General features: G+C 42.7%; 1 protein-coding gene across 1 annotated transcript in view; it reads right to left on the reverse strand.

The window, feature by feature from the left end:
* The window catches only part of LOC137532950 (mitogen-activated protein kinase 12-like), a 74,471-nt gene that overhangs the window by 16,327 nt on the left and 30,464 nt on the right, over positions 1-27,680 (reverse strand). Inside the window, exons 4-10 of the mRNA XM_068254004.1 lie at positions 26,707-26,818; positions 11,383-11,412; positions 8,959-9,006; positions 6,412-6,526; positions 5,625-5,696; positions 4,644-4,723; positions 2,735-2,813 (exon numbers count right to left, since the gene is read on the reverse strand). Coding sequence (XP_068110105.1) covers positions 2,735-2,813; positions 4,644-4,723; positions 5,625-5,696; positions 6,412-6,526; positions 8,959-9,006; positions 11,383-11,412; positions 26,707-26,818 — 536 coding nt within the window. The remainder of the gene's footprint in view (positions 1-2,734; positions 2,814-4,643; positions 4,724-5,624; positions 5,697-6,411; positions 6,527-8,958; positions 9,007-11,382; positions 11,413-26,706; positions 26,819-27,680) is intronic.

Genomic DNA, 27,680 nt, shown 5'->3' on the forward strand with positions numbered 1-27,680 from the left:
TTCAGCAAATGCTTTAATTTTTTTGAGGAGCATCTTAAAGAAAGGGACCTGGTGGGTGTTAGGGGCGTATATGTTGAGAAAGGTGAGTCTTTCATTCCCTAGCTGAACCTTTACTGCTATATATCTTCCCATCTCATCTTTATCAGTTGCCAGCACCTGTAGTGGTATGTATCTCCTTGGCTATGGCAATCGCTACTCCTTTTGCCCTCCTAATAGGGGAGTTGCTGAAAAACCATTGGGAGAATCTATGTTTTGGGAGTCGTGGGATACATCCATCTTTGAAATATGTCTCCTGTAGGAAGAGGATTTTAGGCTGAAGACGTTTAATTTCCGTCCACAGTCTCCCCCTCTTACACGGGGAACATAAGCCTCGGACATTATATGTCAAAACTCTTAGTTTGTTCAAAACCGACATTTCAATAAAATTACCTGAGAGGATCTGCGGTACCTGAGATAAAGAAACATTAACAAACAGAACATAATCAAAAATAACAAGCCTTGAAGTAGGCTTAGTAAACCTCTAGCAAAGTTTTTGCTGACATGTGTACTTGCAGCAGACTTTCCCCTATTAAGGGGATCCCTAATGGGGGTAGATTTCCTGAGTAGAAATGTCATTCAGGACACCATTGCAGCGTCTCCCCCGGGCTGGCTGAGCATGTTGTGTGGTCCCTCATGTGAGGGCACCATATAGCTGTAAGTCTATCCCTATATTTTTCGGAAAAGTTCCTCAGACAAGATATGTTAAGATACTTACAGACCTGAGGCCCATATTAGGTGCTAGCTCAGTATACGAAAAGATCCTTAAAGTGCTCAGGCCTATCAGTCTCTGAGGGGTCCCAGGACCAGAGTGTCTCGGAAGTTCGTCAAGAAGAAGCATATAATAAGTAAGAACATCTAATAAAAAAAAAGAAGAGGAGCAGTTACTACATAACCTTTGCTCAGCATCTATGCTGGTGATCCCTCCTGAGATGAAGCCGTGGGCCTTCTCTTTCTTCTGGGTTCTTTAGTTTGCCATCTCTCTCTTTGTAATAGCGGGTTAGTTTCCTGTGGGATTCTCCAGTCAGTGAAATCTGTAGAAGGGAGATCCAGGTCATCTATAAACTGTTTCAGGTCGTCTTTAGTGCATAGGGTTGCAGTTACTCCGTCTACTGTGGCTATTAAGGCAAAGGGGTATCCCTATTTATATAACCCTCCTTTTTTCTTTATGGCTTCTAGTAGGGGTTTCACTGACCTGCGTTGGAGCAGTGTGCGCCATGAAAGATCTGGGTACAGTGTGATACGTGCCCCATCGAATTCAAGATAGTCTCTGTCTCTCATGGTGCGCAGTAACTGTTCCACATCAGTAAACCTTAGTAGGCGACAGATAACATCCCTCGGGCGGTTAATGTCCGGCTTCTTGGCGGTTAGTGCTCTATGAACTCTTTCTATGTCCATAGGGGACTGGGCAGGTCTTTCCAGGATCAGGTTAAAGATATCCGTTACAATCACTCTAAGATCCTCGGATCTGGTGGCCTCCGGGAGTCCCTTAATTCTAATATTCTGTCTGCGGGAGCGGTTCTCTTGGTCATCTAGTTGAGAGATTAGTGTCTCAATCTGTTTGTCTTGTCTGGTGATCTTACCCTGCATGGCCGCCATCTTAGAGTCTGCGCCATCATTTCTTTCTTCTAGGTTAACCACTCGGTGGCCAATGGCAGTGATGTCTCTGTGAATTTCGTCTATCTCTCTCCGAAAGGACTGTTCAATGCGGCTAGCAAAGGACTCCAGGTCCGATTTCGTGGGTAAGTTATTTATTTGTGCTCTTAAGTCCGCCACTGCCCTCATGGTCTGGCGCTGGCTAGGCCCTGCTGTTTCCCGCTCTCCCTCTACATGGTAGGATGGCGAAGGGGTTCCCTCTTCATGAACGCTTACCGGAGATGTAGATTGCGAGGATGCCCCCGACCCTTTGGGTGATTTAGGAGATGTAGCCTTCGGCGGCGTGTTCTCATCCGCTCTCGCTTTGTTGCTCTCCGTGGGTGTCAGCGCCATCTTAGATAGCATGTCAGGGTCCGCGTTCATATCCCGAAGGTATTTTTGGATGCCCTGGCTTTGGTTGTCTTCTTTTTGTTGCTTCTTCTTACTGCTTCTGGTGGCCCGGGTCCCTCCAGGCATAGTGTGTCACTGGGGACCGGTATTTACAGCTCTATAGCAGGGATTTCTTCTATAGCCGCCGGGAGCTCTGCAATGTGCGTCTTACTCCGACATTAGTTGGCCACGCCCCCCAAATGGATTCATGTTTGTGGCAGTAATGTGACAAAATGTGGAAAACTTCAAGTGGGCCGAATACTTTGGCAACCCACTGTAAGAAGTAAAGCAATCCCCTACCACACAGACTTGAAAGAAAACCTTAACTGAGAGCGATATGGATATTTCCTTTTAAACAATACCAGTTTCACGACAGTTCTGCTGATCTCTGTGGCTGCAGTAGTGGCTGAATCACACACCTGAAACAAGCATGCAGCTAATCCAGGCTGACTTCAGTTAGAGCACCTGATCTGCATGCTTGTTGAGGGGCTCTGGCTAAAAGTATTGGAGACACAGGATCAGCAGGAGAGTCAGGCAACTGGTATTATTTTAAAAGAAAAAATCCATATCCTTCTCAATTTAGGTTCCTTTTAATGTAGACAGGTCATTATGATCCGACTTCTGCCCCTAATGCATACACAGCTATAAAATCACTATTTTCTGCTTTTCATACCTAGCGCACTCATTGTTGGAAAGAGCTCTTTAAAATTCTTCTTTTGTTTTGCTGGCAGCATTTTTAAGTAGTCTTGAGCCTGGAACAGAAATTTACATTAATGACAGGACATAAAAAATTTAAAGTAGTGACAGCTTAAATGAAGTATGCCCAATAAAGGGCTAAATGATAGTAGCATTTAAAAATAAATTTTACGGTGCTCCTACCTGTCAGTAATGCCTACTGAAAACGCCATCAGATTCTATGTGCCACATCGCCAATAGGCCTATGTGGACGTACCATTACAATAGAATTGTATCATGTTTACTATGCAATTATATTGCCAAATGCAAAGCAATGTGTCAGAATGAACCTTGCCGAATACTTTTAAGCAGGGGTGCCCAATAGGTCGATCGCGATCTACCGGTCGATCGCGACCGCCTATTTGGTAGATCGCGGTCATTTGGCCACGTCACATTAAATTTTGCAGCTGGCAGCTGTCAGATTCTGCTGCCGGCCGCTGGCCAATCGGAAGAGGCAGAGAGGAGAGGCAGTGGAGGAAGCCGCAACGTCATTGCTGGGGGCTGCGCTGGGCACACTGCATCCACACACGTTGCCCGGCGCCCCCTGTACCCGCCGGAGCATTTCTTCAACCTCCCATCTGCACTCCAGCCAGCCGTGGGTGAAGGAGGGGAGACCAGCCAGGACGAGCCCCAGACACCGCCGCTGGAACTGGACGGAGGTAAGTGGCCCAGACCCCTGCACCTAGCTATATAAACTGAAGGCACCTACACCTAAGCATGCTGTACCTGGCTACCTATACAGAAGGCCCCTACACCTAGCTATATATACTGAAGGCACCTACACCTAACCATGCTATACCTGGCTATCTATACAGAAGGCCCATACACCTAGCTATATAAACTGAAGGCACCTACACCTAAGCATGCTGTACCTGGCTACCTATACAGAAGGCCCATACACCTAGCTATATATACTGAAGGCACCTACACCTAACCATGCTATACCTGACTACCTATACAGAAGGCCCATACACCTAGCTATATATACTGAAGGCACCTAACTACACTATACCTAGCTATCTATACTGAAGGCACCTATACCTAGCTACCTATACTGAAAGCACCTATACCTAGCTACCTAAATGTTGGTAGATCTCTTGGGCTCGGCAAATTTTAAAGTAGCTCACGAGCCGAAAAAGTGTGGGCACCCCTGCTTTAAAGGATGCCTGTACCAACAGATATGGATTGCACGGCGCACAGAGGCACAGAGATGCGGCAGAAGCTGTCGCCGAAGGTTCCTCCCACCCGCCGGAAGCTCCGTGCACGGTGTATGGGTTGCTGTCGCTAGTCTGCATACACACGCAGTACGCGTGGCGGACTAGCGACAGTTGCGGTGAAGTTGCCATGACAGCTGTTGCCGGCGATTGGCCACGTCAATCGTCTGGCGACAGCTCTGACTGGCGACGGTTCGTGGTGCGCGCCTCATACACACGGGGGACCTGTCGCCGCAACATGCGCGTGCCACGTGTTTGTGGCGACGGTTGTGCCCCGTGTGTATCAGCCTTAAGGGGCTAAGTGAGACCAAAAAGCCTCCTTACTAAAATGTTATGTTCTCTTTTAAGAAGGCAAACGTCTTGTTTCCAATAGATTTGGAGACTGCCATTACTGGGCTCTGCTATGAAATCTTATTTCCCTGGCAGGCATGTGAACCAAGTGTACAGATCTGGGTTTCTGCCATCACACAGCTATGGGAACCCCAAGAAACCAGAATTTTCAGAATCACTGCTCAATATTTATCTTATGAGAAGATTGCTCATTACATTAGTAAACTAGATTCCACATAAGGGCTGTAGAGGAAATCATGCCACAGTTACCAAACACAAAACCGCAGAACACAAATTACTTACATGTTTGCTTTCCATCTTGTTGATTAACGATGGTTGCGGACTTCCTATAACTTCAATGATTTTGTTCAGCTCATCAAAATCTGTTGAGTAGGTTAAGTACCAATGTGCCCCAAATATATGAATTAACTCAATAAATATAAAAAAATGACTATAAAAGCTCCAAAATTAGTTTATTTTTTAAAACATATTTTGTTTTTCAAGTATGACAAAGGAGGGAGTAACTACATTGTTCTCTACACTTGCATATAGGACAAAATGTCTTATACAGGAACAACAAAAAATCAAGTTTACATTTTGATTTCCCTCTGGGGAATAGCATACAGTGTATGATTTTGAGCTACAATGGGATATTTCCATTCCTCCAGTTAAATTATGTCCTAAGATAAAGAGGAACTGTAGTGAATATAGTGTAATGAATAAAATTGCTTATTTAATCAGTGTTTACTACCCATTGTAAAAACTTTCCTCACCCCGATTTACATTCTGAATTGTATCACGGGGGGAGAGAGATATCTTTAATCCTGCCAGGTTATCACTGTGGAATTTTCATTTACTCAGAGTTCTATACACAGAGCAAGTTACTGCTTGCTTGGCAGTTGGAAGCTGCCATTATTTCCCACAACGCAATGAGGTCCACAGACAGAAAACTGTCTGAAAGGGGTTATTGATTAGGATGAAAGTTCAGTACTGTGTTACAGTTCCTTTTTAAAAAGAGTCTGAAGTGATTTAAAAAGAAAAAACAGATACTCACCTAAGGAGAGCGAAAACTCTGGGTCCTATAGAGCTTTCCCGTTTCTCCTACGGTCCCTGTGTTCCATCACTGGCTCCCCTGTTAGCTGTCTCCAATCGATGGGTTGGAGACTGCTCACTTCCGCCACTGCAGGAGGCTTTGGCAATCTTCAGGAGCCTCAGTGCTCCCGAAGATGGGACTTCGTACTGCGCATGCGAGTGCACGGAAATGCACCAGTTCACAAAGGATACAGTCTCCACCAGGGAACAGAACCCGACCGGTGATCATTTCAGCCATGATGCATCCAACAGACCAAATGTCCACTGAAAGAGAGTGAAGGATCGGTTAGCTGCACTGAGAGCTTGCTATTTGTAGCTGCAGTTTGTATATATAGCGGGTGGCACCATCACCCAGGAAGACATCCATTGTATCTAAAAGTTAGACTAAACCACCAGTGTTAATATAATCTATATTATCACCACAAAGTTTGATTTTATTCCACATATGCAAAGTATGATATACAGTAGAACACTGTGGTTTCCAAGTAGGCAGGCAGCCTACTTCAACTGAATGACTGCCACGTCTTCGGTAGGACACCAGCCATATTGAACAGCTTACATTAAAGCTAACATCCATTACAAAGGAGCCTAAAACTTCAGACACAAACTATAGTGGCCACTACCAGATACTGATCCAAGTGTTGAAATTTGAGCTGACTGGACGATAAGAACGTGCTTAACATCTTCTTATTCGGCTGTACACCTTATGGTTTTAACTGTCCTTTTTCACGAACTGTATACCTGAAATACTAAGCCTCTGAAGAAGTGACCATGTTATGGGCCGCGAAATGCGATAGGCAATCGCTTGTGATAAACGTGTAACAAGGATTATTTTATGTTATGTTATAAGCGACCAATTATGACTGTTGTAAATAAAAATTATATTTAATTTGATACTATTGTGCTGTTAAACCATCATCTTGTTTATTTGGTTCTTTATATGTTACATATGCAAAGAGCCTAGAAAAGTTCTGATCACCTGTTTGGTTGTAGTGCATCCAATTCAGTATAATTTCTGGCGCTCTGTACCAGCGGGTGACCACATATCCTGTCATTTCACTTTCCGATTGACGAGCAAGACCGAAATCTAAAATCTAAGGATAGACATTCATTTCATTTCTATGCAGAATGCTTCATTAGACATAATGACATTATAATTATTTCAGTCTAGAAGCATGTCCTTAGGCTATAGTTAGGTAGAACTTCCACAGTGTCTATGTTCAATGCAAATAATATTCTGGGTAAATATATTAAGAGTGTAACTTCACGAAGTTAATGAACCAGCTTTCCATTATTTTGTTCTCTTGAAATGCAGATTGTTTGTGAACTCTGCTGAACTTCGTAAGTCAATCACAGCCGAAAGCAATGATAACTGGAGCTGGAAATGCAGCTGTCAGAATCAAGATGTAACTAACAAGGTGTAACTTGCATTTTAATATACCTCTATACCTCTATTCATGTGATCTAGAGAAATGCAAGTGTATAGTAGGGCTCCTGGCAGCCTGCTTTGGCACATGATTGTCACCAGCAAATAAAGTGGAATTAAACTGAGAACTTCCTCTCTGTTCTAAAAGCTTAGCCACAGCATGATAACTTATAGGGGAAAAAAAAAATCTTCATTACAGTTTATAGAAATCTGAAGTTCTTTTTAGATTCACTTCACTAGAAGTATTGAAAGGGTTAGTTAACACCGTGCAGAGAGTTGGTGCAGCACAGCTCACAGCTCTGATTCACAGCTGCTGATACAACACTCTGATTTAGCTAAACAAGCACAAATTACAGTCCAGTGAATTTATTCAGCAACTATATGTGAGGTAAAGACTTTTCATTGTGTGATGTGCTAGAGTTCGGATCTGCTTTTAGGCGGCCATACACTGGCAGATGGCTATCTGATGTGACCAACAAATAGATTCCTCTCTGATCGAAATCTGATCAGAGCTTGAAATTTATTACAAATCTATGGAACTGCCTCTGCCGCAGTACAAGGCTGTCTGTCAGGTCTCCCCACAACTAGCATTCTCTTGGGGCCCTTGTAGAGTGTTGGCAGCAGTGTGCACTGAGCTTTTGGCTGGCACGCTCCCTCCTGTGTCTTGCCTCTATCCCTGCTTGCCACCTGTTCCTCGTGACTCTGTGGCATGTATGTAGTCATGTAACATACATGCCTTTGGGTCATGGGGAACAAGTGCCCTGGTGGGCATTGAGTGAGAACACAGGAGGGAGTGTGCAGAATTGCACTCTGCTACCAGCACTCTGCAGGGGCCCGGGGTGAGCCCTATTTTAGATGGGGGAGACCTGGGAGGCTCACGTGGTCTGCCATTGATCTACCGCCGTGCCCTGCCTCCTTTCGAGCAAGATCTTTTTGTCTTGATAATTTGTCAGTAGAACTCCTATCTAACATTGATTACACCCCTGCAGCTGCTAACTTGAGGACCCTTTCACAATGGTGCTGTGCAGTGGGTCATTTTACTGCACCTCACCGCTATGCTAATGAAAGCACATGGGTGCTTTCATACAGCGTGCGGTGCGCCGAAAATCGCCGATGTACCGCGTGGACAAACCAATGTTATCGCGCGACCTCTGCAACGACCTGCAATGAGCAGTCACATCATCAATAAATACAAGAGAACCAGTTCCATTGGCAGCCATACATGCGTACGCCATGACACTACGACCACCATGCTTCGGTGATAAGGTGGTATGCTTAGGAACATGAGCAGTTCCTTTCCTTCTCCATACTCTTCTCTTCTCATCACTCTGGTACAAGTTGATCTTGGTCTCATCTGTCCATAGAACTGTGAAGGATTTTTAGATGTCATTTGGTTAACTCTAATTTTGCCTTCCTGTTTTTGAGGTTCACCAATGGTTTATATCTTGTGGTGAACCCTATGTATTCACTCTGGTGAAGTCTTATCTTGATTGCTGACTTTGACAAAAGCAGCAGGATGAATTCGGAAGTGTTTCGGGCAATATTATCTGCTCATATTCATCAATATGCTTCTGAACTCATTGGATGGTGCTTCAGAGTGCAGATGGACAATGACCCAAAGCATAATGCAAAAGCAACCAAAGAGTTTTTGAAGGGAATGAAGTGGAATGTTATGCAATGGCCAAGTCAATCACCTGACCTGTATCCGATTGAGCATGTATTTCACTTGCTGAAGTGAAAAATGCCCCAAGAACAAGCAGGAACTAAAGACATTTGCAGTAGAGGCCTGGCAGACTGCAAAGGATTTGCAATCAAGTATTAACAAAAGTGAAAGTTTGATTTATGATTATTCTGTCCTATTACTTTTAACACTTAACAAGTGGGAGGTACATATGCAAACTGTTGTAATTCCTACACCGTTAATCTGATATGGATGTAAATACCCTCAAATTAAAGCTGACAGTCTGCAGTTAAAGCACATCATGTTCGTTTCATTTCAAATCCATTGTGGTTGTGTATAGAGCCAAAAATGTTAGAATTGTGTTGATATCCCAATATTTATGGACCTGACTGTATGTATCTGATATATAACTTTGTTACCTTGATCTCGTAGTTTTCATTCACACCAATATTGCTTGGTTTTAAGTCCTGAAGTAAAAAAAAAAAGAGCATAAAAATATTACAATAATCTGGCATGATTTACATACAGTTGAAACTCAAAAAATAGAATATTGTGCAAAAGTTCATTTATTTCAGTAATTCAACTTAAAAGGTGAAACTAATATATGAAATTGGAACCCTTTGCAAGTATTTTGGATTCATTAGCTGATTAGAGACTGACACTTTGAGCCTAGAATATTGAACATTTTTACAATATTCTAATGGTCTGAGATTTTGATTTTGGGGATTTCATAAGCTGTAAACCATAATCATCAAAATTATAACAAAGGCTTGAAATGTTCACCATTTAAAGAGAACCTGTAACCTCAGGAGGGGGAAGCCTCAGGGTCCCAATGAGGCTTCCCCCACCCCTGTAGCTGCAGGCAGTCAGCGCTGGCTCCCCCGAAGTGTCCTCGGAATCCTCCGTTGACAAGCCTGATAAGCGCTGATTTATTTACCTTTCCTGGCTCCAGCGAGGGCGCTGTTGCGGCTCTCTGCGCGGAGATAGGCGAAAATAGCCGATCTCCGTCGGGTCCGCTCTGCTAGAGTGGCCCGACAGCGATCGGCTATTTCCGCCTATCTCCGAGGCGTAGGGCCGATACTGCGCCTGTGCTGGAGCTGGGAAGGTAAATATTTACATCCCCGCTGGTCGGGAAGCTTTATCGCCACCGCCGGGGGACCAAGGAGGACAGGGGAAGCCTCAATAGGATCCGGAGGCTTCGCCCACCCGAGGTGAGTACTCCCAGGGGAGATTTTTTTCGTTACAGGTTTTCTTCAAGTTAAATAACTGAAGTAAATGAAACTTTTGCACGATAATCTAATTTTTTACGTTTCACCTGCAGCTATTGTATTAGAAATATTCAACATGTACATTTAAATTACGTTCCTAGAACAATATATGGCAGCAATATAATATTTGGAAGTAAAGGAGTCTTGTTCTTTTTGGGGGGGGGAGGGGGTGTGTCCGGTCAATTGCAAGCCCTTATGTACAGACATAACAGTAATATACCCTCATGACATACATATTAAAAAAAAAAGTTGAGTCCCTAATACAACTATTAATATATTTTCTTTAACTGTTTTTTTTTACATGATTGGTAACTGGTGTGGGGGTTGGAAGGGATTCATTGTATTATTTTTTTTAATTAAAAATGTTTGGTGTGTGAAATTTAACTTTCCACCACTAGATGGCTCTAAAAGCACAATCATGTGGTTAATTTTTTTTTTTACTTTAAATTTGTTACATCTTTATGAATGGACATGGCCCCTGATCCCTTCTCCAATCGCTGCTATGGAAAAGCCGCCGGGTAACTGCATGGATATGACCCACACAGACATGCACGCGCACCCGCCGCTACAACACTAGACGTGTATACGTGTCCAGTTAGACTTAAGAGGTGTCTATCTGGACGACCATAGTTGTACAGATAGACTGGAGTGGTTAACATATAAAAAAAAAATAAAAAAGTGTGGAAATCGCGTACCTCTCCAGAAGTTATAGACACCAGTTCAAGTGGAAAATGTTTTTTATTCAAAAAGCAATCTGGCAATGTTTCTTCCTCCGGTCAAAACAAAATGCCTTGATAGCATAGGGGATAGAGTGTAGGGGCCTCTAATAGTATTATTTTTTATTTATATTTAAAACACTAAAATAGAACACACATTTGGCATCTCCATCCTACCCATTATCACCTGTGTCATATCTGATTACAGTGAGGATTGCTAAATAGGTGAGTGAAATATCAGTTGTCCAACTGCAGTAACATGAACACTCTGCAGTGCGAACTTTGTGTGCCAAATCCGGGACTACCTGGATATAGTCTAAAAATATTGCACTGCAAGTTCTTCACCCGCCTACATTTAGGGTCCTTTCACACTGGGCACGTTGCATTGTTGTGAGATGGCAGTGGTGCCGAAAAGTGCACGTTAGCCGCGTGGTGTGACCTTACAGTAACGCATTCAATCAAATTAAAGTATGCTTCACTGCCACTGTAAACACGCACATTGTCTGGCAAATGCACAGCATGCTGTGCGTTACTCAGTCGGTATCTGCTGTACCGCACACAATGTGAAAGCACAATAGGAGTGTCTTTACATCACATCACAATGTATTGGATTGAAAGGATTAAAAGGATCTTTACCTTACTGACCTTTCATCAGTCCTCACATTGATAGATACCACTAGTTCTACGCCCCTCTTCAACCTTCCATAACCAGGGCATCATTAGTTTTCTTTTGTAATACAAGAATGTTTGCATTGGACAACAGAACCTGCTGCACTTACAAAACATGCAAACTGAGTTCCTGTGAATTGGAGCAGGATTGGCAAATCAGAGTAAATCATTGGATGTACAACAGACTTACCCTGTGCACCACGCCAGCAGAATGAATATACTGAAAAATAAAGTGAAACCATTTGTATGATTAAGTTATAAAGAGTACCTGTAGTAACATGTACCATGATAAAGCAAACATGTACAATCCTACTTTGAACTAGACTGTGTTTTTTAATATTTTTTCTCACTGAAAATTATAGTGCCACTTATTCATCAATCTTTTAGCTACCCTCTCTAAAGTCTGATATTACACACATGAGAGTTGCAATCCCTTTGCCACCTAATGGCAGACAATTCCTTCAAGTGGTATGAAAGTCAGCCTCTCTTCTCTGCTCTAAAAGAGTAAATAAAACCTACTAGGAGAAAAAAACTGGGAGCAGAATGGCATTCACAGTTAGGACCGGTTTCCACGTAACCGGCGTGCATCTTGCAGGATGCACGCTGGCACTTTTAGTCACATTTATAGGGATTCAGGTCATCCAGAATCGCAACGGTATGCTGTCCACAATCGCAACATGCAATTTGGACGGCGAGCCATACAAGAGATAGGCGGCATTTCCCTGTGCAGCTTGCATGCAGGGAAATGCTACAGATTCTTGCCACATACAGCACTAGTCGAATTTGGCCCTAAAACACAGCAATTTCTTTTTTTAGTGGGAAGCTTAGCAACCTATGCCAAGGAAGTGATTACACTGTCTTTTGTTTACATTTTCTTATCAGCCACAACAATTAATACATTTTCCTGACAGTGCTTTATCTCAGCTTCAGGCTAAAGGCCCGTACACACGCCTGACTTAAATCAGTTGAGGTGGCCGATAACGGCCGCTTCAGCCAATAGTCTGGCATGTATACGGCAGTGGCGATCCCCAATCGGCGAGCAATCCACTGAGTGGATCTATTCACCCCCAATGACACAGCTCCCCCACCAATACCACTGTTTGTGCTGCTCCCCCACCCCCTGTGCAACGTCTCACATGCACCGTTCTTCATCCCTCCGTCATCTCTCCGCCCCCCCCTGCATAGCAACACAGCGCATCGTCAGCTACACAGCTTACACACGTGTGTGCAGCCCCGCCCAGTGATGTCGCCCAAGGGGATCAGGTCCTTATCCCTGATGGGCGACATCCGTCAAATATGTGTACACACCTTTAGTAGAAGCTGAAAAAGGAGAGAGATGGTAACTATATACTTTTTAATATATAAATATAGAGGCTATGCAATAACATGCAATTCCAGCTTTCAGAGCAGATAAAGAGTACTTTGAGATCTTGTACTTTGTAAACAGAGCTAATTACCTGTGCACAAAAGCAAGTATGATAACAGTATGGGCGATAACAAGTAGGAAACCTATGATAACAGTATGGGCAATAACAAGAAGGAAACCACATCTTTATTAAATGTTATGTCAGAGTTTCATCCTGCTTTCATTGACCCAGAAGCATCAGAAATCCAGAGGCAGCCATATTTATTTATTTTCACCAATGACAATTGACACCCTGTCCTAATGATCCACTTTAAAGAAGACCTAAACCCAGAACTTCCTCTCTGCTCTAAAAGATAAGAAATAGCATTTAAAGGAAAAACATTTATTTGTTGTCGCCCACAAAACTCCTACTGAGATCCTGCAGAGTGGTTACTTCCTGGTTTCATTGGCGCAGAGAAAGAGTTAACCTCCTGTGTTTACATATTAGCACACAGACAATGCTGACAGCTCAAATTAAAGTGGCTCATTATTTGCAGATAAGGGAGAATTGGGCTGTTATCTATTAAAAATACACACATGGTGGTATTCTTCTCTCCTGTGGAAGAGTTTAGGTCTTTAATGTTTGAGCGATGCAACTGGTGTATCGCTTGTGACTTTTGTCTCACAAACAGTCGCTTAGTGACAGACCCAAAATAAGTATGCAGATCAGGTCCTGAGTAAAATTTCACCCCGCTGACTGCATGCTTGTTTTAGTTGTGTGATGCAGACATCACTGAAGCCAAAGAGATCATCAGGACTGCCAGGCAATGGGTTAAAAGGAAATAAAAATGGCAGCCTCCATATCCCTCTCACTACAAGGTCGCTTTTGAGTCCAGACCAGGCCAGTTTTGCAGGATCACCCATGATCTTTGATATCCAGTCTGGTGATTCTTCAGTACAGAAGACAAAAGATCTGATTGGCTGCATGGGCAACAAGATCATTTTTATTTCTATACAAGTAGACTTGGACAGTTGTGATAAATGTTCCTTGCAGGGGAAGATCAGATAAGCACAGCTAGGCTGATGAGGAATGCACAGTGAATGCAACATTCCAGTCTCATACAAGTAGGAGGCAACTGTAAACACACATAAGCAAGATTGATATGATTTCTGTCTCAGACTCCCTCTGAGCAGTAAATATCTCTGAGGAATGTGCTTCCTACCAGCCAAGATAGGTGTTATACCATAAAATGAAGCCGTTTATTATGTTTGCTACTGGATAGAACAAGTCTTCCCTCCTCCTGTTTTCCTGCCATTGCAGCGTAGGAACAATAGAATTCATACCCACACCACAATACCCTGAAGGATGCCATAGAATGAATGATCACCATGATTGATAGCAGACAAATTCAACATTCTGAGCTCTTCTGACATTGATTGATACCACGGATCAGTCAGTCTGGACTGGGAATAATATTGCATTCTGTTTTTTAGTCTGTGCACCCTTTGTACTATATTTTGCCAGTCATTATTTTAATATATTTATGTATTTGTACTATTGGCAATTGGATGCATGCACTGCACCATTATTTATTTATCATCTAATTAGCTGGTCTCTTACTTCACAGTTAATTTTGATACTTTACATTTGTCAATTTCCTTTACCTTTCTAATGCCTTATGTGCATTTAGGACTAGATTTTATTATTGTTACAATTAAAGAATCAGAATCGGAATTTATTTCGCCAAGTACAACGGTGGATTGTTCCCGGAATTGGTTTTGGCGCATACAGGGTCGTTGATGAAAAACAAGAAAATAGCACGGTTAAGCATGGTACATACGTGGACATGGGACAAGCATACATAGGACAGCATTACAGTTTGTGCGCACAATTAAGCAGTGCGGCGTATACAGTTAAGCATGGTACATACGTATAAACAATAAAAGCAAAATAAAAAGCAAAAACAGAGAGCATTACAGCATACACGTACAGTTAACGTAATACAAACATAGCAATTAACGTAATACAAACATAGCAAAACATACACTGATAGCAGGAACAGAAAAGAGTGGGACTGGAGGAGCAGCCTGAGAGCTGATATGAGCGCTACCATTTTTGGCACTGGACGCTACACAGCGACACGCTCCCAACAAGACAGGTGCTACCGATTGTCCACGAAAAGAAGAGAGGAAGCTGAGGGGGATCATGATGGAGGCGGACAGCAGAGTTCACTTGAGCCAGGTTGCTCGAGGAGAAGCGCTCCTAATTTCAAAGTCCGCACGGCTGGGTAATGAGGGTGCAGACACAGTGGGGGCCCTGTGGTGCCAGGGGGCACCTTTGCTGGGCAGCAGTGGGGGACTGGGGCCACCCAGGCTGGGCAGCAGTGGTGGACATGAGGCCGGGGGGCACCTCGGCTGGGCAGAATTGGTGGACATAGGGCCATAGAGTACCTAAGGTAAAAATGCAGCAGGATAGGAGGGAAACTCAGGCTTAACTATTTTCCTGATCTAATGTAATCGGGTCACAGGTGATGCTCCGCCCCCCTCCTCAGCATTGAAGTAGTTGCCATGTTTCCGAAGACTGCCAAAGGTCACCGAAAACCTCCACCTGCATTGCCACGGCTCGCCCCCAGCTTGGCAGCCACCAATTAGGCAGCAGCTGCCAGCTTGGGGTGTGGGCAGAAGCCAGAACCTCAGGGTCGATTTTGAAAAAAATATGGCCAGGGCCCATTCTCCAAAGGAGGGTGAAGGGATCACCTGCCTGGAGGGATGTTGCCAGAACAGGTAATTATTTAACCCTACCCCCCCCCCCCCATCCTCAATCATTAAGACAGAGCCTTTCATGACAGGCTACGTCATTTTTATCTTAGGTACCCTTTAAAGAGACACTGAAGAGAAAAAAAAAAAGGATATTATGATTTGTATGTGTAGTACAGCTAAGAAATAAAACATTAAGATCAGATACATCAGTCTAATTGTTTCCAGTACAGGAAGAGTTGAGAAACTCCAGTTGTTATCTCTATGCAAACAAGCCATTAAGCTCTCCGACTGGTTAGTCGTGGAGAGGGCTGTTATCTGACTTTTATTATCTCAACTGTAAGTGAACTGTTTACTTTTTCTCTGCTAGAGGAGAGGTCATTACTTCACAGACTGCTCTGAAAGACTCATTTTGAATGCTGAGTGTTGTGTAATCTGCACATATTATAGAATAATGCAATGTTAGAAAAAACACTATATACCTGAAAATAAAAGTATGAGAATATTTTCTTTGCTGCTAATCTTCTAGAAATTATTCATAGTACACAACCAATTCATTATATACTATATTTTTTTTCGCTTCAGTGTCTTTAACTGGATTCACACTGGACATTAATTCATAGCCTGCATGGACTGAGTTAGAATAATGCGATCAGTTACAACGCAGTACTGTGAACAGGCCCGTAGAATTGAATGGGCAGTGAGTTGACTTGCAGAATTATTCTGCAATGTAACTGATGCACTGTAAAATAACCCTTTAACTTTGTGGCCCCTTTAACACTTATACACTTTTTTGGCGTTGTGTTACCCTTTCTGCACACAGGGTAACGCAACAGCAAAGAAAGTGTATGGGCCCAGTTCACTTTCTGCTTTGCTTCGTGGCGTAAGTAACCGATTTGCCGACCACCTGCCGCAAAGTCAACAGCGCGTTAACATGCAAATTCCTGCAGAGATGCAACAGTGGCGGAATGCATGAAAGTAAATGCATATCAAACTTTTAAAGCACATTGTATGACATGTTGAACAATGCTGTGCAACTTTTGAAGTCTGCAGTAAATTACAGTTCTCTCACTAAAACAAACGTTTGCCTTCAGTCTGTATCCATGTTGGATTATTGTGGCTTTGTACAATTAACAAGCTGACACATCATTGCATTCCAGCGGTACTGGAGGTGTGGTTAGGTTACAGGATCAACAAAGGATGATTTGCATATTCAGCAGTGATGCATCATCATATGCTCACTCCAATCTGGATGATCACTAATACCTTCTGTTTTAAGAAGTCAAACTTTTGTTTTGCATAACATTTTAGTAAGATAGTTTTTTGGTCCATTGTAGCCCCTTACACACTCCTAGGATTTCTTGTTTACCATGAGCTTGCTGGGTACTCTGAGTCCTCTCACTAAAACTGAGCAAAGCTACCTAAGATAAGCACTGAGATAAGTCCATGTTGGATTCGCATACCTTTGTGCATTGTCCGTTCCTCTCCTCGATCCTCGTAACCACTCCTAGAAAAATCAGACTTTTTCTCAAGTCAGATCTTCAAGGAGTGATTACAGAGACCAGGGAGAACGAGTAGAAGAATGAGCAATGTACAGAGGTATGTGAGTCCAGCATGAAATACTTTTTTGCATTGCCTTAAGATACCGGTAAGTGTCCTTTAAGGTCTGAATGGATGTTGTCCTTTAAATTACAAAAAAAATTAAAAAATGAATGCAAGCCCGGGACATGATGTACCTATTTTATATTATGGATGATGGTTGTGATACTTAATCTAATCAAGAGAGTAAGAGAAGGGGCAAACATTAAACTTGCGTGGTGATTGCTAAACTAATATAATTTCTCACAGGAAATATTCCTGGGAGATTCCCCTTCCTTTATTGTTATTATACTGCTTACGCTGATTGATTTTCAGCAGTCTCGCAGTACAGAGAGGTCAATAAATTTACAGTATGGGAACAAATCGATGGAGGTTGGACATAATTCTTCCTCTCTGCATAGCACCGGAGCTCATAAGAAGTGGGAGTCTGCTGTAGCGAAAAGACGTGTACTAAACTATGACTTGCTTCCATGGAATTGCTCTTCTCATAAACGAGACAAATAAATATATTTCTTCGCACAACAGACATCCCTGAGTCATAAAGCAAGTTTATTATTCCTTTTAATTTGGTTTTGCAGTTTCATTTAGCATGTTCTTTGCTGTCAAACTCAAGGGCTGCCAAAGCGATTGCCAGTGTGAAGCAGCAGAAGATGTACAATCTATAGGTCACATCAAATCCATAATCGGGTTTCATGTTCGCCCTGCTGGAGGCTGATAAGTGTAGCAGAGATCAGGAGGATGTGAGGACCAGCAATGAGTGTGGCCATACTGGGCTTGTGTTTGTATGGTTCATGCAGGCCCAGTAGAATGAGGGTGTTTGTGAACAGAGGAAAAAAGCCTTGCATGAGTGCCTTTGTTATACTGGGCCTGCACGGAGCATATGCATGCGCTGTACAGCCAGTCTCATACACTGAAGAAACATTTTGCACCCACTGGGCCAAATACGCTAGGAGAGGCCCAGGGCTGGAACGGTGGGGTGTAAGAAGATACAGGAAGCCTCTGGACTATCCAACTAACAAAGTAAGTATCCACTTCAAGTATGCACACATGTGTCATTAGTGTTGCCCATCAGAAATGAAAGGGGGAAGGATGACAGCAGAACGCTTGAAGGCCTGGCTTCTGACGGTAGGGGTAAGGAGAGTAGCTTGTCTGTCACTTTAAGATCTGGCGTGCTGAGTGAACAGCTATACATGCTCTAGTCGAGCAGGCCCTTAAAGAGAAACTCCGACCAAGAATTTAACTTTATCCCAATCAGTAGCTGATACCCTCTTTAACATGAGAAATCTTTTACTTTTCACAAACAGACCATCAGGGGGCTCTGTATGGCTGATATTGTGGTGAAACCCCTCCCACAGTAGACTCTGAGGACCATTATACTCCTGGCAGTCTGGGAACCTTGTTGCATTGTGGGAAATAGCTGTTTACAACAGTTTCCAACTGCCAAAAAAACATACAGCAGCTACATCACTTGCCAGCAGTAAAAATGTCACCATGTGATAAATGTCAGAATGTAAATCAGGGAGAGGAAAGATTTTACATTGGGCAAACACTGACTAAATCATTTATACATAATTATTGTAAAAATGAAGCACTTTTTTATTACATTATTTTCACTGGAGTTCCTCTTTAATGGCTGGTTCAGCCAAGTTCTCTTTAGCTTGTGTACTTCGCTTTTCTGCAGCTTTTTCTTGTAAGTTTGATAGTTTCTATAATGAAGGGTATCGACAAGGGGGCATTAGTAACTGGAATAAAGTTCAAACCTTACTTACAGCTCCTCTTTAAAATTATCTGCTCACTTTCTAAGCTTTAAATAATCTGGTACCTGGAGGAAGGAAGTACTAGAACAGGGCACCCTTATTTGCAACCCCCACTCTGCACACAAAACAAATTCATGAGTCCCAGGATCCATTTAAAAACATATGACGTACACAGACCTTCTCACATACAGCCCCGCCTCTATGGAACACATTCCCTCAGTTCATTCCTGAACATCTTCAAAAAACATCTGAAAACTCATTTATTTTCCTGAGCCTATTTTTACATACAGCGACTTAAGTCCCCTGGGAGAATTGCGCTAGAAAATCATATTTGTATTATCTGCCTAGCCAAATCTCTGTAGGAAAAGAAGGTTTTATCGCCAGACAGATTCCAGTGTAGTGATAAACACCATTTACAAGCCGACAGGAAATTCACATAATGGCAGCATAAAAACGTGAGGAACATTAAATCAGTGTATCTGTTGATGTACTCATATACCAGTTATGATTCTATGCTTATTATTCGCTCATAATGTAGAGTTACACTTTAAATCTAAATTGTACTAAAAATGAATCATTTAGCCCAGTTATATATTCAATAACTAATAATTAAAGACACAGTTCAGGCTTTGGTACTAAAAGTATTGAAAGCCTGATTTCAGGAATATGTATTTAATAAGTATTTTCCCCACACCCCCTACTTTGCTTCCCCAACCCACATATACACCCTCTCCTGCCAAAACTCTTTTCCATACTCACCTATCGGGAGTCACAACTTCCGCTAGCATTATGCTGTGCTTATATTTCTCCATCCCTCAGATGTCTCCCACAGGAAAATGGGAGGGAAATAATGTGACAGGCCTGTGTACCCCCTCGCACAAACCCACACACCATAGCCCAGGAACATCTTTCCTACACCATAATGCTACATTATTCTCTCATTGTCATACCGGGATCAGCGGTAGCGGCTTGACGTCTGTAGGCCCTGTTTTTTGTACCAGCGGTCTCTGGTCCTTAGGGCTCTTTCACACTAGAGGCTGCGGTAGAAAAGGCTAAAACGCTGCCTTTTGCTGTCAGCGTTTTGGTGCTTTTTGAAGGTGTTTTTATGCTTTTCAAAGCCAGTACATGGTGTTTTCAAAGCGTTTTACAGCTCAGAAAACGTCTTTTTTTAAATTGAATTGTGGGGATTTTTTTCAGCGGTGAAACGTTTCAAAAACGTTTTAAAAAAAGCTGTAGTTTGCATTTTCCATTGACTATCATTGAAACGCGAAACGGTGCGGTTGGCCCTGAAAAAGCGCCAGGGAGCTTCCAAACGCAACACTCAAAAACACGACATTAAGTGTGAAAGGTAAAATGAAAGTCTATGGACTTTCATTTTACCATGGAAAACTCAAACTATGGCCTCTAGTGTGAAAGCCCTTAAGGGGCTGTGAATATCTGTGGGGGGTCAGTCAGTTGTTCACCTCCTCTCTCTCCTCTGTCTGCATGTTAGAACCACATCCTCTCCGGTTATGTGGGGGCTGCAGTGATGCAGGTGCAAATGCTCTGCCTGCTGTAGCCATGTCTTCCTATTAGAGAACAACAGCCATTACAGGTTTTCAGTCAGTAGAGAGTTGTGGCATTGGGAGGCCAAGCAGTCAGACCGACCACATAGTCCCAGAGGCCTTTTCACTAAACTAGGGTGTTAAACGGACATTTTGCACTTCAATATACAGTACTTGCATTGTTGTTTTATTCCCACCGTCACATCCAGTAGGTAAAATGTAAGCTGTTACTGATAGTAAACTAGATACAGTGTGTGTTGATAACTAAAATATTCCTGCTGCTTCTGAAGTTTTCCTTCCTTTCTCTCATGTAGCTTGTCTCTCTAGCAGTGGCACAGCTAAGGAGCTGTGAGCCCTGATGCAAGTTTTACAATGGGGCCCCCCCATGCACTCTATACATAACAATTGATATAACGCACCAAAACCTGCCAATGGCAACTACAGTGTCAGAGGTGCAAGAAGGGAATGGGGAGCAGTTTCTTAATGATTACCACTATTCAAAGTATCTATAGAAGTGATTATTATGAGCACAGGGCCAATAGAAAGCTAATACTGCAGTTGATGGAAGGCCCCTTGGGGCCCCTCTGGCCCAAGGGCTCCGATGCAGTCGCAACCTCTGCACCCCCTATTGCTACGCCACTGCTCTGTAGATTTCTTATCAGTAATGTGCAGATTTTAACAGCATTTCAGCACACACTGAATATAGATTATTAACGAGTCTTTTCTTGCTGTAATCAATGACAGGGACATGCTAGTTTCTGAGGTCTGAGATCAGTATTATTGGTCAGAGTCTCTTTTAGAAACATTTTACCACACCTAAAGTGAAATTCTACTTTTGTTGAAAAATAAGCATTTCCATGCGTTTAGCTTTATGTATTGATAGGATTAATGACTCATTATATGAAATGGTTTGCCTTGAGTGAATTCAGATGCTCACACACAACTGCTCCACAGTTGGTCCTACAGACTCTGCCAAGGCTAAAGCCTTGTACACATGATATATGGTTCAGGGCTGAGAATATATTGTGTGTACAGTAGCCATAATGTCCTTTGGAAGCGGGATCATCTCATCTAAGCGCTAGTCTAGTGTAGCAATGTGTCTGTGCAGAAAACAATCCCGAACTGTCACCTGAGGAGTCCAGATCCGTAAAGTAACAGTAAGGCCTGGAACCCACTAGGAGTGCTTTTCTGAGCGCTTTGTGATTTGAAAAGCTCTTGCTAATGTAATTCTAATAGTGTGATCCCATTTGAGCGATGTAATTATATAAAAATCCCCTATAGCATTGCATTAGCAAGAGCTTTATCAAATCACTTGCGCTTAGAAAAGGCTTCTAGTGCACGTGTACTCACCTTAACCTGCTGGGCGTTCTAATCAGAAGGGTGGGAGGGAAGGAGCTGAACGGGGAGAATCATGTAGCTAGCGCTAGGCTAGCTACATGATATAAAAAAAAAATCGAGCGAAAAAAATCCTCCCGCGGCCGCTCGATTTTATTTTTAATATCATGTAGCTAGCCTAGCGCTAGCTACATCATTCTCCCCGTTCAGCTCCTTCCCTCCCACCCTTCTGATCGCCACCGGCGATCACGCCCATAAGGAAATCCCGTTCTGAACGGGATTTCCTTGAGGGCTTCCCCCGTCGCCATGGCGACGAACGGAGTGACGTCATCGACGTCATGGACGTCGTGACGTCACAGGGAATCCCGATCCACCCCAAAGTGCAGCCTGGCGGCGACTGGCCAGGCTGTGCATGGGGTCTGCGGGGGGGTCCCTCTTTCGCGTCGGGTAGCGGCGGATCGGTGGCGAGCGGCGGCGATCGGGTAGGACACGCAGCAAGCAAAGTGCTTGCTGCGTGTTTTTTAAAAAAAATTATTCAAATCGGCCCAGTGGGGCCTGAGCGGTGCCCTCTAGCGTCTCTGGACGAGCACAGCTCGTCCAGAACGCTAGGGAGGTTAAAGAGGAGCTGTCAGTCATACTATCTCAGAAAAAAAACACATATATAAGTAGATAAATACTTGCTCTACTTACATGAATTTTATAAAGGAAAAGCAGAGAATCCTATTCTAGACAGTTTTCATATTAACTGTGGCTATTTTGAAGCCAATCCTGATGTAATTTCCTCCCTTACTCTGCTCTGCCTGATTTGCCCGCCCTTCATTAGTTAAGTCTGAGGGGAAGTAGAGCAGCAAAAAAGGACAACCCAGCATACCCTATCCCTGCAACTTCCGTTTTGTGTACCAAATTTTGTGTGTACCAAATAAGAGTGAGGTAAACTGGGGAATGATCCTTTATCAACAAGAAAAGTAATAGTGATTTTAACTTTTGGATTGCCTGGTTAGCTTCCCTATTACTTGTTTACCAGATAAAAATAAAGAATTCATTTTTGATTTTATGCTCTACAGTTACACTTTAAAGTGACTCTGTAACAAAAATTACAACGTTTTTTTCTACCATCCTACAAGTTCCTAAACCTATTCTAATGTGATCTGGCTTGCTGCAGCTCTTTCTACTATAACCATCTCTGTAATAAATCAATGTATCTTTCCCCTGTCAGACTTGTCGGCCTGTGTCTGGAAGGCTGCCAAGTTCTTCAGTGTTGAACTGTTCCTCTATGCACACTCCAGTGTGTGTTTTATTTACATAAGCCAGCAGCTTCTCTGCTATCTTATCAGTGATAGAAGAGAGCTGGATAAAAATCCTCCTCTGGAGGCTGTGAAAGGAGCTGGTCTGTCACATACTGAGGAATTAACGACATAGACAGAACTGTCTGCAGGAAGCCTGTAATGTTCAGTGCATGAGAGAAGCTGGGGACAGAAGGTAAACACACACAAATGATCTCTTGAGATTCAGAAGTAAGGCTGTATACAGCCTGCTTGTGTATGGATGTATTTTCTATGTGTGGACATGCTGTACATCAACCTACTTCCTGTTTTGGTGGCCATTTTGTTTGTTTATAAACAAACTTTTTAAAACAGTTTTTGACTACTTTTAATGCGGCGGGGAGCGGTGAAATTGTGACAGAGGGTAATAGGAGATGTCCCCTAACGCACTGGTATGTTTACTTTTGTGCGATTTTAACAATACAGATTCTCTTTAAGAGTGTTGGAGCTTCCTGCTAGTGATTCAGTTTGTGCAGGTGTAGAAATCAAGCAACAATTTTTTTTGATCTGTGTAGCTAATTTTCATGCGAAACGGAGTACAGATGGCTAACCAGAAAAACCGCGTAATTTGGGTTTATAGTCAGATTTGGAAAGTCATAGCTGGCTGCAGAGTGAAATAAAAAAGTCATTTTTAATAACAAAAGCAAAAGCATTTGTACCGCCTTGAAACATGCTTGTGGAATTTCTCTTTACACAGACACTTGATTTATTTCACATCAGCTAATCAAGGACTAGGAAGACTTTTGTGATTCGACTGGTTTTATTATCTCTGAATCACAATTAGCTTTTGGTTTTATTATGACGGCTGAGTATTTGCTTTGTCACAGACTCATAAATGAAATAGGCCTGTACAGTGTATGCACATGTATGCTGGCTATTTACATAGTATTAGTCTGGAGCTACTGATAAGAAGGGACGACAGACGAGCAAGGCAGCGCCATTTATAAGCACAGCTAATAGGCTGTCAGAAAGTCGCAAGGGAACGCTGCGAGTCACTACCCTGAGATTTGGTGTGTTTTTGTAATATGCTGCTTGTCCTCTACTTTCCCCTGACAATATCTCTCTTGTTATTTTCCCACAAGAACCTCAGGCCCTAGCGTGCTATGGGGAACAGCTGTGTCATTAATAAAAATGCATATTTGGTGAGACTCCCTCGATAATGAACCCATTTCATGTGTACTTGTAAACACTCTACTGAGATCAATTTCCTTTTATAACCAAATTAATTACAGGAAAAGACAACCACTAAAGAAAACCAGAATTAAGAAGAGAGTTCTGTTGTCCGGGCTTCCATCTTTCACCCCATCCTGTATGTAACCCTTCCCTGTACATTATGCAGGTGTTATGTATTACCTGCTTCTGGTGGCAGGACAGGTCCGCTTCATTCCTCTTCGGTGTACAAGCACTGTATAGCCAATCACCATTCGGCTTCTGTCCATGCATGTCATGTGACAGGGACGGAAACCATATGGTGATTGGCTGCATGGTGCTTGTACAGGGAACAGTAGTGAAGACTAAGAGGACCTGTCCCACTACCAGAAGCATGTAATGTATAACGTTCCACTGCCGCTGGTACTCTGCATTACATACAAGAGTGGGCCCCACATAGCATCCAGCCCCCCATGATGGTGGGTGTCACGTGGGCTATTGTTACGCCCCTGATGTCATTTTTATATGCTTTCATAAATACCAGCTCTATGGCTGACATGCTGATATTTTGGCTTCACATATCACCTTCCTTCAACAAACATGCAGTCAGGGTGAATTCAGGGCACTTAGAGGGCTATTTATAAAGGACACTTAGGCTTTGTTCACATCTAAAATCGAAATTGCTGACGCCAGCGATTTTGTTTTTTTTCTTCCCCTTCCCGGCGCTCCACTGCACGCTACAATTTTGTACAAAGCGCTTTTGTAAGCACTTTTGCAGAGCGATTCAGTTTTTTCACTTCCTAAAGTCAGTTAAGAAGTTAACGCTTTCACCCGAAAATGAATAAATACAATGTAATTATTCATAAAAGCGCGAACGCAGTCGCCAGACACAGCGATTTGAGAGCATTTTGCTCTTTTCCTATACCTTCCATTGTAGCAAAATCGCCCCGAAAATGGTACATGCAGCACTTTGCTAAGCGGATAGCGGACAAAACGAGCTGATATGAACTCTCTCATAAGGAATCATTGCACTAGCGATTTCAGAGCGTTTTTAAAAATCTCCAGCGCTCAAAAAAACCACAAGACGCCCTAGGTGTGAACAAGCCTTTATGGGGCTATTTGTTTATATATTTTACAAGTGTTGGAGGTAGCACATGCCTCATTTCACATGTTTGCTGCATTTCATGTGTGAGAGGTAACATTTGCTGCATTTTAACGTGTTGGAGATAATGTTTGCCACAGTTCATGTGTGGGAGGTGACATTTGCTGCATTCTAACACATGTGAGAGGTAATGTTTGGTGCATTTCAAGTTTGCTGCATTTCATGTGTTGGAGATAACGTTTGCTGCATTTATTTCATGCTCATAGTGGTTGCACTTACTACTTTGGGCTTATTGTTGCATCATTTGGCATTTCGTGTTTTGTGAATGTTTTCTAATTTGAGTTACGCTGTTACATTACAGTTATCTCCGCATGCGTCATGTCACGACCACACCAATTTTTCCCCACAACACCATTCCCCCTTCCCCTGTTCCAGGTTGGGCCCAAAAAAAAACTGGTTGCTGTATTCAGTGTAGCAGAGTAAGGAACAAGGGTGTTGATTCGCCAGTTTTAGTGCAGATAACCACTTTAAAGAGGCAATCCACTACACAATGCAAATCAATGGTTTATGTTTCGCCACTTTTGTAATGGCCACCGGTCCATTTGCATCATGTAAGAAGAACCCTTTTCAAGTAAATGGAGCTCTGGATGGCTTATTAGTGTGTATTTCCCCACAGAGACTCATAACAGGTGACAGGGAGCCAGGGGAAGACGGGGATATGATTTGAGGGGAATTCTCCCAGCATGAACGCAACGAACGAACAAAGGTTTTATTCCTTCTCTGCCATATTCAAACCTGAGCTCATCTTTCTGGTCAGTAGTGTCTGAATCACACACCTTAAACAATCTTGTTAGATTTTTGTCGGAAACATCTAATTTCCATACTCGTTTCAGGGTCTATGGCTAAATGTATTAGAGGCAGTGAATCAGCAGGACAGCCAGGCAATGTGCATTGTTTAAAAGGAAATACACATATCAGCCTCCATACATCTCTCACCTCATTATATTACAGAGCTTGATTTACCTGCGTATAAATCCCTGCATTGCAGACTGTCACAGTGTTATAAACTGCAATCTTCTCACAGACATTCAGTCTGTGCCTTCTTTCTGGCAGTCTTTACAGCAGGCTGATGCAATTCATCAGAAGCAGCCACAAAGCATGAAAACAGCTGCTTCTGATCATGTGATAAACATGACAATATTCTAAACTAAATAAACCTCATTGCACAAAAAAGGTAATGTTGGAGCACACTGATTACTATGCTACTGATAACAATGCTATTCGATTGTATATTAGATCGACAGCAGGAGATGAGCTCGAAAAGGGTTTTAGGCTCCCTGCACACTGCATGCGATTCCGATTCCGATTTTTATTTGTTTTATACATACAATTCTGATTTTTAATCGTTACTGCATGCTGCATTTTTTTCTGCCTTTTTCTGTTTATAGCATTCAGGGAAAATCGGAATCGTAAATCGGATGTGCAGTGTGCAGGGAGCCTAAGTCTTGTGTAACTACAGGAAGTGTTTCCTACACCTATTGGATGCTAGTTCTTTAAAGGAAAACATAACGAATAGATATGACAATACTCCCAGAGTTCCTCACCTGGAGGCCCCGCAGAATCTGGTAGAGGAGATAGGCAATCAGACTTCGGTTTAGTTTCTGCAACTTCAAGAGGCGTGCCAAGTCCAGGGGGATGAAAGGCATAACGAGGTAGCTGCAATGATATTGCATATGTGGATTACACTGCTGGTTCCCATTATGCAGATGTACCAACGACTGCATTTTGGTCTTGATCTATTTATATCATAACTACAGATGAGCAAAGTTTAAACCGGAAATGAAAATGACTCTTCCAACTATTGGAGGCAGGAAATCAGATTCAATTCGCTAAGTACAAAGGGGGAGGGGGGTTTGTGGATTGTTGTACCTCAAACTGGTATTGGCACAAAAAGGTGCATATACTGTAGGTGCAAAATGACAATGGCGTCAATTCACCAGAGGTTACCGAACTATTCATCACTTTACCGAACCAGAGGTTACCGAACTATTCATGGTCGGTAATTTGCCTCATGTGATAACTCAAAATAGCAATTCAACCGGAATATGGGCTGAAATACAGACAGGTCGAAATTTGTGCGAAATTTGTGTGGTAAATAGTCGGTAGTTATTCATTATTTTTTCTCAAAATCACAATTCACCAGGGAAAAAAGGGGGTGTGACCATTCGTTATTTTAGATCTATTTATCACCTAAATATACCTGGCGATATGTGTTTTTTTGCACAGCTGCTGCAGCTCTCTCTGCAGCTAGTTTACTAGCAGCACACAGTAACAGCTTATACTGTACATATTTCAGGCACCAGAGAGCAGCCCATTTACAATATTAAGCAATATTAAGCATTTAGAATAGTAAGTGGATGGGTGAAACGAAGGAGGAATTTGAATACACTTTTCATGAGGAGGGAGTGCCAAAATATATCCAAATACCACCCATCCCCTTAATATTGTAAATGCTTAATATTGCTTAATATGCAGAACGGAGGGAGTGATTTGTAATGGAAGGAGGGGGTCAAAAAAC

Source organism: Hyperolius riggenbachi, chromosome 9, assembly GCF_040937935.1.
Source record: "Hyperolius riggenbachi isolate aHypRig1 chromosome 9, aHypRig1.pri, whole genome shotgun sequence".
Classification (NCBI taxonomy): domain Eukaryota; kingdom Metazoa; phylum Chordata; class Amphibia; order Anura; family Hyperoliidae; genus Hyperolius; species Hyperolius riggenbachi.